This window comes from Cyphomyrmex costatus, unplaced genomic scaffold (assembly GCF_001594065.2).
Source record: "Cyphomyrmex costatus isolate MS0001 unplaced genomic scaffold, Ccosl1.0 scaffold193, whole genome shotgun sequence".
NCBI classification, from domain to species: Eukaryota; Metazoa; Arthropoda; class Insecta; order Hymenoptera; family Formicidae; genus Cyphomyrmex; species Cyphomyrmex costatus.
The window spans coordinates 5,264,572-5,282,920 of record NW_017275965.1 but is presented as its reverse complement, the minus strand read 5'-3'; the positions used below and the strand labels follow the sequence as shown (position 1 = coordinate 5,282,920).

Sequence of the window (18,349 nt, the reverse complement as noted above, 5' to 3'; positions counted from 1 at the left end):
GGTATTACTGATGATATCATTTGTCCTTGTTGTCACCGGAGCACAAAATGTAATTTTACAAGCGACTTGCAGGGAGAAAAGGCTAATGCGTGAAGACGTTAAGAGAATAAACTTGCGAATTAAGGCAAAAAAGTCTGCGTATATACAGTCTTGTTTCTACTTTGTATCTTTCTGTTTTATTTCCCCAAAAAAAACATCATTTTATTAAATTATTATTTTATATTAAGTTACATATGACAAATGCAAATTGTTATATTTAATATATTCTTTAAGAATATTTAATTAATCCAATTTACTCAGACAAATTTGTAAAATTTGTACAATATTTTTTAAATGTTTTATGAGTGTAAATTACGCTTGATTAAGCGGTGCGATTGTATGCAAATAAAATATCAGGATGCTTAATGTGATAAACATCTGAAGACATACCTTTTATGGTTACCGTAAAAATAAGATGTAACACCTTTCAGTTGTAACTGTGCGAAAACATGGACAGTACTGTTTCGTAATGTTTATGATGACACGAAGCAGTTGGTGCGAATCGAAAAATATAAGTTCCTTTACTCTTGGTTTTTAATGAGATAATTTATATGCGCAAAGCTGCATGGTGTCGGGGTATAGAATTTGAAACTTAAATATTATCATAAAAATATCGAGTCCTGCAGCGATGGAAATAAAATTATAGAGACCAAGTAACGCGACCTACTTCTCGTATAGCGTACTTATAAAATATATCTACATTTAACTTTCCGTGTCATTAAAGTTACAGAAAGGCTCGATAAAAGAAGATTCCATCATTTAAGATAAAACAGTATCGAATGCTATAAACTTTTTTTAGTGACAAATTTTTAAAAAAATTTAATTTCATCTTTTCTTAATAAATATATTGTGTCAATAGAGTACTTTGAAATAGTAATCATTATTAAATTTTTCACTTAAATCAATTACAAACAATATATAAGTATTTAAAATTTATAGTCTCACGTTAAAGGTATTATGTGAATAAAGCACAATAAACGTGGAAAAATGTTGAAAAATATTATAATAAATAGTTTTTTCTCCCCTTTATATACGGTCTCTATCATTCGCTCTTGCACGCGAACTAGCTATAAATGAGAGAATCATAATGGAATTAATGTATTATCCTTGCCCGTCCCTAAACCGGCTCGATCCCGATCAAGATCACTAGTCGAATTTATGAAGCACCCCACCCATCTTAATTCCTGCAGCAGCGGAACAACAGAAGCAACGGCAGCAACGAAGGGCCCCATGGTCACCGCGTAATTCACGCGAGAGAAAACGTGCGCGCGAGCGATTCGATCGCATTCGGCGGGCATTAAAGGCGAAAGACGAACGAAATAAAAGGTCCCGGAGTCGAGAGCGCACGAGTGAAAAGAATAAGGGCGCCGTGTGAGCCCTCCGGTAGCGTATAAACGTAGCGAGCATAGAAAGGTCCGTGGGATGGGCGTTCTTTGAGATGGTTGATCGCTCCGCGGCGCGGAATCAATATTGTTGGATTGCTTCGATAACGCCTCGTAAATATAATAAAGCCCTCCAACCCCTCCCTGTACCCTTGCCCCACGTAGTGTCTCGCGCGCAAGGCAGAGCTGCCCAAGAAGAGATAATGGTCGGAGCCCTGGGCACCCAATGGGCCGGTTGGAGGGGACACGTTGTGGCTAGGGCCCCACAACCCTCCATCGCCCTTGTCTCGCTCTACCACATCGTTCTCGCTCTTTCTCTCTCTCCCTCCTTCTCTCCCTGTCTGTTTTACTCCCTCTCCTCGTCTGCCTCACGATCCCTCACCACGACGCGTCGCGGGCAGACCTGCCGGGTACCAGAAGAGTCGACTCAGTGAGTTTCAGCCCGAGCCGGCGAACGCTTGGCTTTCTCTCCCACGGTGCGATCGCCCGAGAACGTCCGTGGCGATCCCCGCCGAACACCTTTTGACGGCTGTGTGTGGTCCCGGTCCTTTTTTCTTACCCGGTGGGTTCTGTAACGGCGCCCGATAACAGGGACGAGTCCATCTATGACTGTCGTCTAAGCGACAGTTTTTAGAGCGACCTATTCATGAAGCTAAGTGAATTGGCTCCGATTTCGTGGTTCGCAGGCGTCTTGTAGTCGCGGAGTCGGGTGACTGCGAGTGATTGCGGTTCATGTAAGATCTCTAAAACGCAACCGTATATAATACTTGAACAAAACGAGTGCACTTATATAATCTTGGCCGGACTCTCATCCCTCCCTGCGGATCCCTCCGAAAGCGCGTGTGGAGACTTCGACGACCGATACGGAGGATGTCACGCTCCGTGGACCACCCCGGCTGCCGCGGCCGTCGCCGTGTCGCGGTGGCGACGACCCTGCCGGCGATCTTGCGGTGAGCATCGTGTGTGCGTGTAACCCCCATTGTGCTGTATACCGACGTAGAGCGATATAGAAAAGCGACGTGGTGTGACTCTCGGTGAGTGTCATTGGAGAGTCAATGAGGCTCCAGAGACGTGGAACGATCGCAGCGAGGCGCAGCCGATGTGGTCTTCGTAGCGAGATTGATCGGTTTTTTCGAGTGATATCTGCGGAAGGAAGAAATCTCGATGTTGTTGTTGAATCGACCAGCGTGTGATTTATCCGAGGAAGAGAATATAGCGTGAATATTGCGCGCACGCTGCGTGTTTTCCACGAGTGACAGTAGGCGTTTGATGTGCGTTGGCCTCCTTATCTATTTTCGCACGACGCCCATGGAAATTTGTGCTAATCACGGATTAATGCATGTCGGAAATTGCAGCATGGAGGACATAAGTGTGAGTATTACATGCTACTTCTGTTCTGCGTTCGTAAAAGCGGAAATGGGATTTCTGAGCTTTTCCCGCCACTCCCATCCGTCGCGATAATTAATCGCATGAATCCATTTAATATAATTCACAATACCGACGTTTCGCGATATCGGGGTACGGAGTGTGGCATTTTAGAATCCTATCGAATTTCGAATGTATCACGAAAATGTTGACCACGTATCTCGCTCATTCTTGGTATTCTCAAGTATATATATTATATAATTATGTATTCAAATACATACGTTGGAATTACTCGTTCAAATAATGCAAATTCATGTGTATTGTTTATATTATTATTTTATTTCCGGATCACTAGTGTTTTTGAAGAATTCTTTCGTTTTTACCTATATGATCACGAGATTTGCAAACGTTAATTAAGTCTCATTTATAATTTCAAGTAATTCATCTATATGAGAACCGAGATGAGAACGTTCAACGAATAGAAAAGGAATAACACATGCGATATGGATTTCAAATTCATGTCGCGCTTGTCTTTTCCGCGCCAAAGGCGCCGTGGTAAAAATCGCAAAACAAAACGAATTGAAGTATGAGAAACGAGTTCGTCTACTTCCCCAAAAGTATCCCGAGATGGATCACCGTCGACGCGCCTGACAGCCGGTGTATTAAGGCAGCGACAGACAAATTTCCGCCGGAGCGCAAAAAACGGCCTTTCGCGGAGACGAGGATGAATTTGGTCGCTCTCGTTGCACCCCGGCCGATTAGTCTCGGGAGACACGGTAGCCGGCTGGACCGTCCAGAGGCCGCGTGTACACACGCGTGCTCCCCGCGTGCACGCGAAGACGACGACGCCGAGCGCGCGCATTCCCTCGCCCGTTGGACGGCCGGAGCTTATTAGTTCGCATTGGCCGACTCTCACGCGTCTACCATACGGGACAATGCGCCTGGGGATTGCACATTGTTGTTTATATTTACGCGTCGCGGCATAAATCTTCGTTTAAGTCGCATTCAGCCGCGGCGCGGCGTGCGCGGAGTGCATGGGCGCGCACACATTCGCACACCGGCTGCGAACGCGAGCGCGTACGGTTCGTCACGGATAACGCGCGGTCTTCATTAAACTTAACTTCTTTGCGTGCCGACCGGCCATTAAGGACGGAGGACCGGCCTACGACTAATTTGTACTGTAAATGAGATCTCGAGGATCGTTACCCGCGTGAAACAACGTCATTCTAACGGTCGCACAGCCCGCTGCTACGTGATTATCGCTTTTCGCTGATGAACGAGTGAATTGCTAAACACTATTCGACGTTTATTTCTATCCATTAAGTTTTGCAACTTTTCTTTCCATTGAGTGTGTACAAGTGCGACTTGGCTGATTTTATTAACTTTCGTAAAATTTATCAACCTACACGAGATAATGCTTCAAGATTGTTTTGGAACTTGAAAGTGTGACGTAGATTGTACTATGAATGTTTATAGGAAAACTGACAGTACATTGCACAACGAGAAGTAATTGTTTACCCAAAAACTAATGTAGATCTGTATAATTATTTTCTGCCAAATATTTTCACGTGTTTCTAAATAAAAACTATAGTATTTTTTAGTAGATTATTTAGTAGAATACTTTGTAATTAGAAATAGTAATTAGAAACTATGGTGAATAATAACTATCAATTTAATTTATCAATCTATAATACATACGTGACTGAACTGTTAATGTTACAAAAATTTCATTAATAATTTACCGTATAAAAAATAAGTAAGTCTTGAAACAAACTATTTAAACTGCGCTTGATATTCTGTAATACCATAGCATAGCGCGTTTCATCCGACTTCGTATTCAACGTATTAATGAAGCACAACCACACTTTCGACCGAGACAATGCCCTCTCCCTATCACTCCGCATCTCTGTACAGCGAATAATGCTTCCGAGATTAAGACATTATTTGCGAGATACACTTACATCGCGTGGCATTCTGTGTACAGTAATGACGGCATACCGCTTTCGGGATTGTCTATGCGTGCGCGAAAGAGAGACGGGCTGTGATGACTACCTTCAGTTCGCGTTCCCTCTGAAGCAATTTTCACCGACTAACTGACATACCTGCTTATACGTGCCGCGATCAAGACCGCCCATCCTCGGAGCATTTATATCGCTGTAGCGGCCAAGAAGTACGGACGTACGTAATATTTTGCCTAGGCACCAGCACCGCTCGGGATATACAGCTATAGGTAAATTATGGCCATTAAATTATGAATATAGCGGCGTGCGCGTTTTACGAGAATTATTTTGCCATGTAAAGGGGAATTTATTCCCCGCGCGAACATTAATTCTTCGTGCGGGTAATGGCATGGTGAAGTGCCGAGATGCGGACCATGCGAATCGATCGTGGATCGAAATCACGCCATAACATCAACAGGCACACGTAAGTCCGACATTTTTCAATGCGATTGACAGACGCGGTTTCAATGCGCGTAATTTACGCCGTTGAATCGCCTCGATCTAAACGCAACTATTATTATCAATTAAAGAATACGCATTTCAGAGACGCGATCGTAATCGCCTCGTTAAAAGTTTACGATTATGTAAGCTTATAGCGTATTGAATTAAGAATATGACATAAATGGCCAATAATACATGCCGATTATAAACTGTTGTAGTCAGCAATCCTGGCGTGTCGTACATTAGAAAAATTCGATGCTGTTAGCTTTTTCTCCAAAGTAACATAAATTGCAAATACATTGATGAAATTCTACCGGTGATATTTGCGACTTCAAATTGGAGGATACGGCTATTAAAACATCGTTAAATGACAGATGCGTTCTTAGAGATTGTGGCATATTTGACTAGATCTATCAACGCTATGCTTTAAACAGTTAGACGATTCTGCTATACAACCGGTTACTTGACTCCATACACTACGTAATCTTCTCGTTTTTCCCGAAGAAAATTGTGGCGTATCGTATGGCTTCGATTACCTGCTGCCTATACAAACACCTAGAGTGTACATACATGAGCCCTTAGGACGATACTCAAAGATGGATAGTCCACGGAGAATCTGATGCGAATACATAAATTCTCAGCGCTGTATACGATATTGTGAATTCGATTATGCCTCTGCCGTTTTGAATTAATAAATTTTTTCTGAGCTCACAAACAACAGCATCCACTTTAATATTTCAAGAGTCGCCAATAAAAAATAGAGCTAACAAAACGAAACTTGTATAGATAAAAAAAAAATTTATTTATTTATCTATATTATAATATTACATCTTTATGAAACTACAACACTTAATAGCGACATAATGTCGAAACATCTATAAACCGAGAAATAAAAAAATGGACACTGTCCACTGTAAACGTATAATTCTAGATTCTAATCCAAGCGGTTTTCAGCATTTTGTCATAACGCTGCAGCTTCGTTCTTTTTGTTCTCCTCTCCACCGCGTCTCGCCACATTCGGAATTCAGGCAGGGAGAGATAGAGAGAGGCCCTCTCACGATTATCAAAGGGGAGGAGTCGGTGGCGCGAGGAAACAGCGTCAGCGGTCTTCGCGCCAGATAAATCTACGTCGCGATCTGCGTTCAAGAACGTCGTTATCTACGTGTGGATACACGCGCTCGCGCGAGCGCACCTGCAGGCTTCGCATGTGCTTGCTCGGTTCTATACGGGAGCGGGCTATCGTCCATCGCGATGGAGGTTTCCGAGGGTACGTCGGACTTAACGATCAGAAGAGGCGTATGGACCAGCTGTTACTGATATCACCCTAACTAGAGTTTTGTTTTTCGCGGCGAAATGAGTCGATGAATTATAGCAATGTTTATAATGTGCAATGGGCCTATTCCGCTGGAGAAAGATGGTATTTTATCCAGATGAATCTAGTGGTCAATATTAACTGACTCGTTTAAGTGTTACAGTTATACTGAATACAAGTTTTACGTCGTGTGCACGAAAGAGACGAAAACAATATTTCACGACTGAATGCATGATATTACAACTGGCCTATCGGAAATCACTAAGTTATTGTTTAAAAATAACACGGACATGCAAGATATTATCACGTTTTTTTTTTTTAATATAAAAAGAATGGTTTTGCTGAGGAATTTAAAAATTTAGCCAGTAACAGATCTGAAAATAATTTTTTTAAATTATCAAAATAATTATACAGAAAACTCAAACATGATGAGTATTTTTAAAGTTAAATAAAATTTTAAAATCTTTTTACGACCGTGCATGTGATAAACACAACGAGAAATAAAATTGTTTTCAGATCTGCTGAGAAAAATGGTCCGATTAGATTAAATAGCAATTCTGGCGGAAAAATGAACGCATCAAAATTTTCTGGTTAAATCTACTAGAATTCTGATTGATGTAATTATTCCATTTTTCAACCGGAAACTTTTCAGCGTGTATTTAGCCAGATTTTTAGATACTTCAGCAAAACCGTTCTTTCCGAGGAACGGATAGATAACCATTCTATTGGCACATATAGGTTACAACAGCGAAAGTAGAAATACGAGTGATGCAGAAGTCGCTTTCGTCGGGAGTAACTTTCATAAATAATGTATTTTCTGACACAGATGCGTAATCGATGCACCTGTGTGTACGCGCAAAACTCGTTGCGCGGTTTACCTACTCCTGTCATCCGATTCGATTACCGTAAGAACCGGATTTCTGCATGATTGTCGAGAAATACGTATGTATGCCGACAAGGTGACTTTTGCGTCGAGTTGACACACGAGTAAATCAACGAGTCGGAAACTCAAGCGTGTACCTACCTACCGCTTCCCGTACTCTATCGCTGGACGAGTACACGAATCACCTGCTTATCTAATGCCGTCAAGACTACGCGAGTACATGTTCTTGAGCACACGTATCGCATCTCATTACAGTCGTTGAGGTCTTGTAAATTGCAAAACTGTTTCTCGCGTTAGACCCTCTTCGGCTTATGTAAAAATAAATGTATTGTTTACTCGGAGAAGTTTACAAAGCGGACATCGTGCTTTCTGAATTATTTTTAAGTATATATATATATATATATATGTGTATAGTTTTTTTGGTTTCTCTGTGACGCGTCGTGTCAATCATAAAACACCGTCCTCGTTCGATACTTTTCACACATCTGTTGTTTTCCTGCGTGAATACCACGTGTGTCCATATATCGAACGGAAGCCTGCGAACCGCAGACGCGTATTTCATTCTCGTGCCACGCTTGCAAGACGTTGTCAGATGTTGTGTTTTCCTGTTAGCAGGCGGAGCGACGTCTAGTTTGGGAAACTATCGACACTGCGGGAGAGACAGGGACAATGAAAAGTGAGTCATCGGTAAAATGTGCGACTCGACCCGACGCATACTCAAGTTTCCTCCCTCAGGGACTCTAGCTAATTGGCAGTTACTTTCCATCCGAAGTCTACTGGCGTTGGCGTTATACGCAGTAGGCGCGCATGCATATGTATGCATCGCGACGTAGCTTCCCTGGAAATTCTCTCGGTGCGCGGATTTACGCGATAGGATGCCCTTGCGACCCTAGGTTAGCAACGACGAGAAAGGCGAAGCACGGCGCGAGAGACCTTGTTCTGGGTTCTTAACAGCGGGATACTGTTCGACGGCGAGTAAGAACGGCCAAGTATTTACAGTTTACACCCCATTCGTTGCGTAAATGATCGCGAGTGCTTAGGTCTTACCGAGGACGAAAATTATCCCGCATTTAAGGCCGTAAGTTCGTGCAGCGTGGAACGTATACGAAGACGACATAACGAAGGCATACCGTATTCTAAAACTACTTCCAACGGTAAGTGCGTAACAGTAATAAAATTATATTACTATTATACTCCGTTTTGAAGTAACATCAAATTATTCAAACTATATCATTTCTTTTTAAATAAATAAAAATGCCATATTCGATCAAAGTGCGGGTCTAATGATATTTTTGTGTAAATTTTTATAAATTTCAGTTTAAACAAATCGTGCGCCGGTTATTGTCGATTTTAAAACACAGTCCTAAACTTAAACTGGAATTCATACAAAACTATTATTAGGCACCGCAAGACTTGTTTTGATCGAATATGGCCTTCTTTGTTTATTTCCAGATAAGTTCTGGATAACTTCTAGATAAGAATTTCTAGATAAGGTCTGTTTACGCGTAACGTCAAAACAAAAAGTACAATAATAACTCAATTTTATTATTTGTGTTAATATTTCCTTATTTGTATTGAACATTTCTCGTCAATTTTCATTTACTTACCATATACCTAGACTAAATTAGTGTGCCGAGGTTAGAAGAAACATGAACTAACGTATTATTCAAACTGCGTCATTTCAATATCGTTAATCGAATCTTATGTAACCGATCACTCGTCGGGACTTGTAAAACTGACAGGATCGTAAACATTAGGCGCGAGCAATAAATTTTACAAACGCGCTGCATATTCATATCCATCACACAGTACCGTTCGAAATTCTTTACGCGCGGTTGATGGCGCTACACGGCTGCTGATCATCGCAAAAAGAATATCCCTAAAGACGAATCCGGAGGCAAGAAGTCTCATTACCTTCTTCTCGAAATTTATCTTCCTCGTACGAGACAGCGCGGTCGACACGGCTGGATCGTCCGGCGTATTACGCGCGAATATATACTTATTCGCGTCATTATCGGTACTTAATCATCGGCGGAAAAACAGCTGTGCCTTTTGCCCACCTCGGCGATGGCAATCGCGGGTGACTTTACTGTATTTCGCCGACTGAAAACGCACCGTTTATCGAAACCCTCTCAAGAATTCGACGTCGAGTATCTCTCGTCCCTTAATTAGTAGGATCCACTGCGCGCGGTCGAACGATACGAGGAGAGGAAGAGCTAGCGCCGCTAGCGGAAGGATGCTATCCAGAACTCTCTCTCTCTCTCTTCATCCCTCTCTTTCTCTATCTCGTAGGAGGCGAGATGCGCAGCGAATCATGCATTATGTATAATGCGGACATACACCCGGGTACCGAACGCCTAGGTATATTTCCTTGACTCAAGTAACGCGCCGCGCAATGTCGGTACCTGTATTTATAGAGGTACGCAAATTGGCTGCAACCGCCGCGTCGAAGCAACGCAAATGCCTCGTCGGCGCGGAATATGCAAGCCGTTGTCGTGAATCGTCTTGCTACGCTCTCGCATCTCCCGTGACGTCTCAGCCGAATAATTATAATTGTTAATCGCGGATCGTTGAAAGTGCGTGAACAAGAGAATTGTAGACGCGCCAATCTCAACGTTATATATTTATGATTGTCGTTGCGATGTCATGTAATTATTAATTATTAAGATAAGCTTTACATTTAGTATTGAGTTTTCTGATTAGAATAATTGTATATTAACTCCCTTATTCTCCCATTTTTAGAGAAATGATACATCTCCATTTTCTAGAAAAAAATAAAATATTGATATTGTATGTTTTCAGAAATAATTGGCAATTTTTTAAATTTACAAATTTTACGTATGTAACTTATAAACAAAATTGATAATATAAATACATATTTTAATAAAATACTTAACGACTGAACAATGAGAATTAAATGTTTCTTATATAACCAATACAAATAAAATACGTTACGTCTTATTATAGCTATACATAAATTAATAACAGCTGATCGAGTACATTACTCTTATCGAATAGATACATAAGATATATTTTATCGTACATAATATATAATATGTAACGTTTTTGTAATTATTTACGTGCATCATATGTTGCATGTTTTAAAAACTAGTATTTACACATTAATTTGTACGTAACGTCACGCGAGGTAAAGTCATAATATACCCCGGCGCCAAAGAAAAATTAACTGGATTTTAAATTGGGCGAATGAAACAAGGTTGAATAATTTTGCAACACGCGTATCGCGTGTTACAATGCAGCAGTGTGGTCCAAAAAGAAGAGAAAAGATGTTCACGTTCTCGGTTCTTTCATCAGAAAAATATAGCCATTCGAATACCTTGCACGAAAAGCTCTTATAATCAACACGTCATTTATACTTCAGTTCCGAGTAATGATCCATTTATGGAAATTTTTTCATTCTATGTATGTAATAAAGATTAAGAAAACTTTTATGCATGACATGACATTCTATCTGATACGCAATATCATCGTGTTTTCCGATGGGCGACTCTTCTACTACAGCATAAATTCTTTATATAAATGGATACATCCAACTCTATTATAGCATCCCTCCTGTTATTGTCATCCCACGAAATAGCTTTGATGTACCATTGAAAGTTAACTGTTTGCGTGAATTATTATCGCGAACACAAACGGTGATAAATTTGCGGAAGATTTTGGAAAAATTGCGAAATAGGGCTCCATTGTTATCGTTTCACTGCGGGCGAAACCTACTTCAGCCTATTCAGCTAGCAGTTTATAATTTCTCACGCATTGAGTAACATCCGTGAATATTCACTGCGTACTTGACTGTTTCTCACATGGTGATGTTTCATTGTACCTCTGTGGTAACATATATGAAAACACACATGTATAATAAAGGCATTTGAATGCATCGCGTATGTAGATAATATAATGGTATGAAATACGAAAGAGAGGGCAAAACGAGAGTTTGCTATCTAATTATATGTATAATATAGTAATATGATTTATTATCATATATATGAATATTATTATAGAGCACTTTATAATAGAATATTTTTGTTATATAAATAAATTTATGTAAAAAGCAGTTGAACATAAATATAAAACTGTAGAAACAGCACTATTATAGAGTTAAAAATTTTACTCATAAAAAGAATAGTTTTTCTGACGTATTTGAAAGTTTAAATAGATATAGATTGAAAATATATGTGTAGGATGTTCAAATATTAGGGTTTTAAGAATGTTAAAATTTTTTGCATACATAATATTGCTCATCATGCCTGAGATTCTTGTGTAATTATCTTGATGGTTCAAGAAAAGTACTTCTAGATTTATGTCTACACTGAGAACAAAATTGTTCATTTAACTAAATTATTTTAGTTCGTCTTTATTTCTTTCATCGGAGAATATATATATCTATTTTAATTAAATATATAATATATTAATACATGCAGTTTTTATCGAAAGAAATTAAAACATATACTAAATTAATTTAATCAAACAAATAATTTTTTTTCAATTTAAACTTTTACTTCAGATAGTTTTTCTATGTTCTTAATTGAATAAATATTATATTTTACTTGTTTACATTTCATTTTACGTAATATGAAATTGCCTCGTTTTCGATAAAGTGTTGATAAAGTTAAGATTGAAATGACGATTAATTAACAATCTGTCGCAAATCATACCATAGCGTTATCAAATATCCAATTTTCTATCGACAATTCTGCATCGCTCAATCAAGTCTACAGCATGTTCGGGACGTGCACGCACTAGATTGAGTGCACATGCAAGGCGATACTCGTCAAGGTTAAACGTTAATTGACCGTCGCGAGCACGATATGCGATCGGCATCAAAACGACGCGGAATTATTAGCTGTATCGAGTATAAAATTAAGACGTAGACTGAGCTCACTCTCTTTTCTCCCTTTCTCTCCTCCTTTTTCTCTCATTCTCTTTCTTTGCTATAATTCTCGGTACATGCGTAACCCTGTATTAGGGCCGTTACGTGCATAAATTCTCTTTCTCTCTTTCTCTCATAATCGATATACGACTCGCCAAAGTCGGCAGACCCTGAAGTCACGGTAAGCACGCGGCATAAATAAGAAGTTACTTCGCTTTCCCGCCCCTCCAGCTTGATTTGCTTCCCGCCCTTTCCTCTCGCACACGTACATACGCTCGTAGATACGCGAACTTCGTGATTCAACCCTTGGCTCACCATCGTGACGATAAATGCTCTGGCAAAGACCCTGCCCTTTACTTCGTTAACCTCTGGCACAAGTATTAGCTGAGGCGAGCAAGTAAGACGCAACGGAGACGATAACTATGTCGTCAACGAAGAATAATATTTCAATGCTTTAAACACGTTCTGTAAGTTCTAATACGTGTGCAAAATTATGATATAAACCGATAATAAATGCGATATAAATACACAACACTCCTGTGCTTCGATTGTAATACAGTAAAAAATTAGTACGTAAAATTATTATCGATTGAAAAATGTCGAACCAGTGTGCTTATATTAGAATACTATCTTAACTAAGTTAACAGGATTTAGAACTTTAGTAGTTTCAGTCTCGTCTGTACAAGCAATTTAAAAGACACGTTCTATCAGGAAGTTACTGATAAGAAGCAGAAACACGCATTCTTCGCGCATCTGAAATCATCGACAGACCCGAGCATTATTACGATCACGTTGATACAGGAATATCTCGGCGGTACATCCGGAGCGCTTTGGAGCTATTCCCCACGAAGCTAGATTTTCCTCCACCATAAGTACGTCGTATATACGATAGTTACGTGGCTCGCGGCATCAATCAGGAGAGAAAGAGGAAAACGGCGCGGCATTCCACGGTCGTTTCGCGAAGCCGCAGCGCTGGCTCGGCGGCCGCAGGGTGGCCGGTGTTCCCCTCACTCAAGGTAGCCCTTGGCCCAGCTTAACTAACGCCTAACTCGACTTAAGTACGAGCCGGCTCGCATAAGTGCAGGCAGACGTTTGGTTGTGCCTCGCCCCTGACATAAGGAAGTCTCTCGACGGTGCCGGTCAGACCGGCGCGGCGCGTTGCTGCTACGCTAATCGCTTACACGAAGAAATCAAGCGGCTGGTGGAACCGCGCCGTTCCTCGGTGCCGGGGCGCTGCCGCTAATTTTCCCCTCATTACAGTTCGATGCATTCTACGGGGCTCTTGCCGCCGCGTTGCGAAACTCGTTAGTGCAATTGCGAGCCGGCTCGCGAACGCTCCGAGCGGGACGCCCACGTGCGTAATGGCCGGCAGAGTCAAGGTTGTGTCAAGTGCGGCTTTAAAAAGGAGAGACTGAAACGCAACGGCGAGAGTCGGACTTATTGTCGAAGATCGATATACATTGGATATATCTGTACAAACGGATGTGAGGCGTCGATCCGCGCGGTTTTACGGCATGGTTAAATTACTGCGTGTCAGAGCAAAGACTTTTAATGAGTTCGGAATAAGATACTTGCGAGTTGCAGAAATGATTTTAATTTATTGGATCGGAACACAAGTTTATGGCGCTACTTTTTGTATTATGTCTACATGTTTTCTCTAAAAGTATGAACAATTATAACATTCCATACAGCAAAATTTCAGCTTTACGTTTTTCTTTTAATTGCCGTATAATTTTTAACAGAGTTATGAGCAATTAAAGTTAAAATGCTTCTTTTATTTAGTTCGCGATAACAAAAAATTTTAAGAACACTTTTAAAAAATGATTTTGTACGGAAAATTAAATTTTCACGTTACAAAATCAAAAATTTTCACAAGTTTTTTTTCCATATAAGACAGGGTCACAAAGTGAAAAGAAAATATCCCATTTTGTAGCTCGTAGTTTTCTATATGCAAAAATTACCAAATTCACAGAAACTCCAAAAGACATATGACTATGAATTTTAGCTGTAGACCCTTCTTTAATTTAAATTTTACTTCAACGAAATCACAACTTGAATTTTAAAGCTTAAAGCGCTATAAACTTTTGTTCCAACGTAATATGAGACAAGTACACAAATAATTTATATCTTGATGAATTAAACTGAATCTCTCTCTAATATGCAGTAGATATACACTAATTAAAAGATACGATCATCAAAATTATTTACCGCAGGTATCTCCGTCAAATAATTCTGTTCATCAAAATTATAATTCAAACATTATGATAGGAATATTACATTGAAGGATTATTCTTACAGGCGCTGCACGATTTCGCTGATACGGGCGTCGTGAATGAACCCTTGCAATGTATTATCAAGCCGCGCTAACGATTATTTAGTAATTACGGCGGATGATTACAGAGTTTTCGGCGGCTGCGGCGAATGTAAAGTTGCGAGAACGGGATGAGTTTATCGTCGAGCTGGCAGCTTGATAAGTAGGGCATTATCTTCGCGTGGAAGACTCACAAAGATTGATGATCGTCCGCTTTTTTACCGTGCATCTCGGTAATGAGCCTCGGACCGCGTTTTAGCGTAGATGACACGCGCGCTCTAATTACATCCATTCTCTATTGCACGCGTTGCGCGCACATAACGCGTACGTCCGGATGTGATTTATGCCGCGTGCGGGGACCCTCTCTCTCTCTCTCTCTCTCTCTCTCTCTCTCTCTCTCTTTCTCCGCGCCGGAGGATAAGTTAGATGTAATCTGATTTAAGCCTGGTAACGCGCGCGCGGCCGCACGAGTATTCTCGTACGCAGGTGATGGACGACGTTAATATCATTATTTGTTGCAAATTACGAGAGCACGTTATTCCGGGGATCGACGCCGGTCTCTGCGGGATTAACGGGGCGCGGAATATTTATTAAATTGTGTGGGGAAGAAACGGCGAAACGCGCGGGACAAAAGCGAGAAGAGCGTGCGCGCGATACGCGAGCTGTGATTACCGATTTTCATGCGCGTTTACCTGGCGAATATCCCCGAGGAAAGGTGAAATCACGTACGTCGACCGGCGATACGCGCGTCTACGACTCGAAACAAATATCGTACTCCGCGAATACATTGCAAAACTCGATGCGGTGTATGAATACATTTCGCATTTGCCTGAAGATACGACAAGAAGCTCTACTCGCGAAAAAAAGCGTATAGATTACGTTAAGCATGGAAATTGGTGGTGAAGAAGATAAATAGCGTTTCGCATGGAATTTGCTTAAGTCGACCCCTGGCCAATTTAAGTCGAGTTCAATAACTTAATAAGCATCACTAGAGATTTCTAGAAGTTAACTAAAAGTTACCGTTAATTCACTTCGTACATTATCGATGGATTACTTGTTAACCTTTGAGCTCTTTTAATTTTATACATTGTCAAACGTAGTAATGTTTCGCTCGTAAAAAGGCATATAAGTAATTGGCGAAAGAACATTTCGCGCAGTTTACTATGTCGAATAACTTTAACAAAAGTATAACTGCTGTTCAAATATAGTTACCATAAAATACGAGAGAGTGTGCATTATATGATATATAAATTCATTGAAAAATCATAAGTAATAAAATATAAAAAAAACATGAAAATACATACAAGCTATATGCATTTAATATATATATAATAAGATGTTATCTAAAGGAAAACTAAAAATATTAAACGAAGCAAGAAAATATTAAGTGTCGACACAACGATATGATAAATTCGTAAACAACTAAAGTTCCATAAACGTGCATCAATCGAGAGTTCAGACGTGCAACTGTGGAGGGGGGAGGGGATGCAAGCGAAACAAAATACCGGTCCGCGACGTGCGAGTCGTGAGAATCGGAATGATTAAGGGGAAGGAAAGCCAGGCGATCGGCAGGCGCGTTATTAAGACGTCGCGGTATCCATTGGCTCCCGATGAAGATGTTCGACGACTAACGAGAACGATGAATACCAGGTTCACCTCGGGCGAGAAGATTGCGGTCGGTGAAGATGGTGGAAGGTGTGCGAGGGGGAGGACGGTTTGGGGGAGGGGAAGGGACCAGGAGGACCACGAAAGCAGAGGGAGGGACGGCCAACAAAGCGCCTGCAATCCACGAGTACCAAAGGCTCAAAATAAATTGCTTGGTGCTTCGTGTCTCGCATGCTCGATCTTTGGGGCGCGCAGGAACCATGATACCTGGAGCGAAATCGTGCGGATCGGTAGGCAAATTAGGAGACCGCGCAGACCCCGAAGGTGCGACGGCTTCTAATGGAGACGTTCTAGAGGCGAGGGGAACGTTGAGGAGACGCGGAGCGGGGAAGCAGGTGGACAGGGGGAAGAGAGGACACGAGAAAGGGGGAGGGAAAAGAAGAGGGAATACAAGGTAGTCCCTCCGGGCGAGAAGATCGCGGTCGTTTTCCCAAGCGAAGTGGAAGAAGAGGATAAAAGAGACCGCTCGCACAGAAGACCGATAGGGAGAGAGGTAGTGGGGACTGATTCGTAGGTAATTCGTTTCTCCTTTTCGAACCTGTATTTAGGCTCTCCGATCGGTGTCCCTCTCGCTCTCTCGCGAGTTACCGCTCGGCTATACGTGCGTGAGCAAACGCTCTCTCTCTCTCTCTCTCTCTCTCTCTCTCTCCTTATTTCTCTTCTCTTGGAAGAAGGCTACTCTTCTTGAGTCCGGCTCGATAATCGATCCAGAAAAGGTGCAGAGGGACCTTTTTACGATTTATCGAACATCGTTAAGGTTCCGACAGACTAACAGCTCACTCTGCGCGGCAAAGGGATTGAAATAAACGAACGCAAAAAATATCGCTGACGGTATATTTCTCGAAAAAGAGAAGCGCTAGAACGTTCTATCTCATTAATAGAATATCCGAAAGTTTCCTATAACGATATGTCAAGCAAAATATTTTACGAATCTTGGAGCTCCTTTGTGTGCTACATCCTCATTTCGCAAATTCTTTCACGGTTGAAAGTGCATTCGATTGACACGCACTTTCGCAGTTGTTGCTTTCTATTTGTGTTCCCATATTGTAACGTACTTTTGCTTCTTTGCAACAAGAGATAAAGAGAGATGCCACTTCCGCCTTTCTCTTTGAGAAACAATGTAGACGTTCTCTTAGGTACATGGTGTTCCTGTAGGTTACGAATGCGGTCAAGACCTATTGCTAGAAAATATCGAAAAATTCTCAATCCAATTTAATGTATAGAACGTGAATAATATCGTTCGCAAAGGAGCTCAATTTTCTCATGTACTATCTCAGTGATCGCCAATTACGATCAAATCTCATGCTTGGTTGATCTCACATCGGAATTAAAAAAAAAATTCATAATATTAACTCGCGATCGCAAAATTACCGATGTATATGTTTTACCCTGATTTAATATGAGCTTAAATTTTTAATTCCTATAAGATAAAGATCGTCTATTTTATTATCTACAAATTATATATATTCGTACATGTATATGTATTTATATGTATATAGATAGGTGCGGTTAAAGTTGGGTATGTTAAGTTAGCACCCCAACTATAGTACTCAGGAGTTCTGATTAGAATTCCCACTTCCTTTTGACGAGATGAAGAGTTCCCTATAGTTAATAATAAGAGTTCCGCTCAATAAACATTTTTTTTACATTTTTTAAAAATGGGTGCTAACTTTTTATCGAATTTCGAGGTGGAATAGTTCTGAGCGGCTTAATAGCTTCAATTTGCGATTGCCTAAAGTTCCTGATATGTAAAAAAAATTTTCGAATAATAAAAAAAAATTAAAAATGTATGAAAAATTAATTTTTAGATACAATAGTTCTGATGATAATTCCTGCTTCTTTTTGACGATACGAAGAGTTCTCTATGATGCGCTTAACAATCATTTTTTAATAATTTTTTAAAAATGATGTGCTAACTTTTTAACGAAATTCAAGGTCGCATAGTTCTGATCAGCTTAATAGAACTATTTTGTAAATACCTAGAGTTCTTGATACATAAAAAACATTTTTGAAATATAATAAAGTTTAAAAAAAATAGTGGAAATCTTTGAAAATTTTTTTGA

At 40.5% G+C, this 18,349-nt stretch overlaps 2 protein-coding genes across 2 annotated transcripts in view; one reads left to right on the top strand and one right to left on the bottom strand.

Annotated features, from left to right (window-relative positions):
- The window catches only part of LOC108772945 (L-lactate dehydrogenase A chain), a 118,612-nt gene that overhangs the window by 76,528 nt on the left and 23,735 nt on the right, over positions 1–18,349 (bottom strand). The gene's annotated exons all lie outside the window — the stretch shown is intronic.
- LOC108772942 (TSC22 domain family protein 1) overlaps positions 2,765–18,349 on the top strand; it is a 76,945-nt gene continuing 61,360 nt past the window's right edge. The window contains exon 1 of the mRNA XM_018538616.1: positions 2,765–2,792. Coding sequence (XP_018394118.1) covers positions 2,778–2,792 — 15 coding nt within the window. The 5' untranslated portion in view covers positions 2,765–2,777. The remainder of the gene's footprint in view (positions 2,793–18,349) is intronic.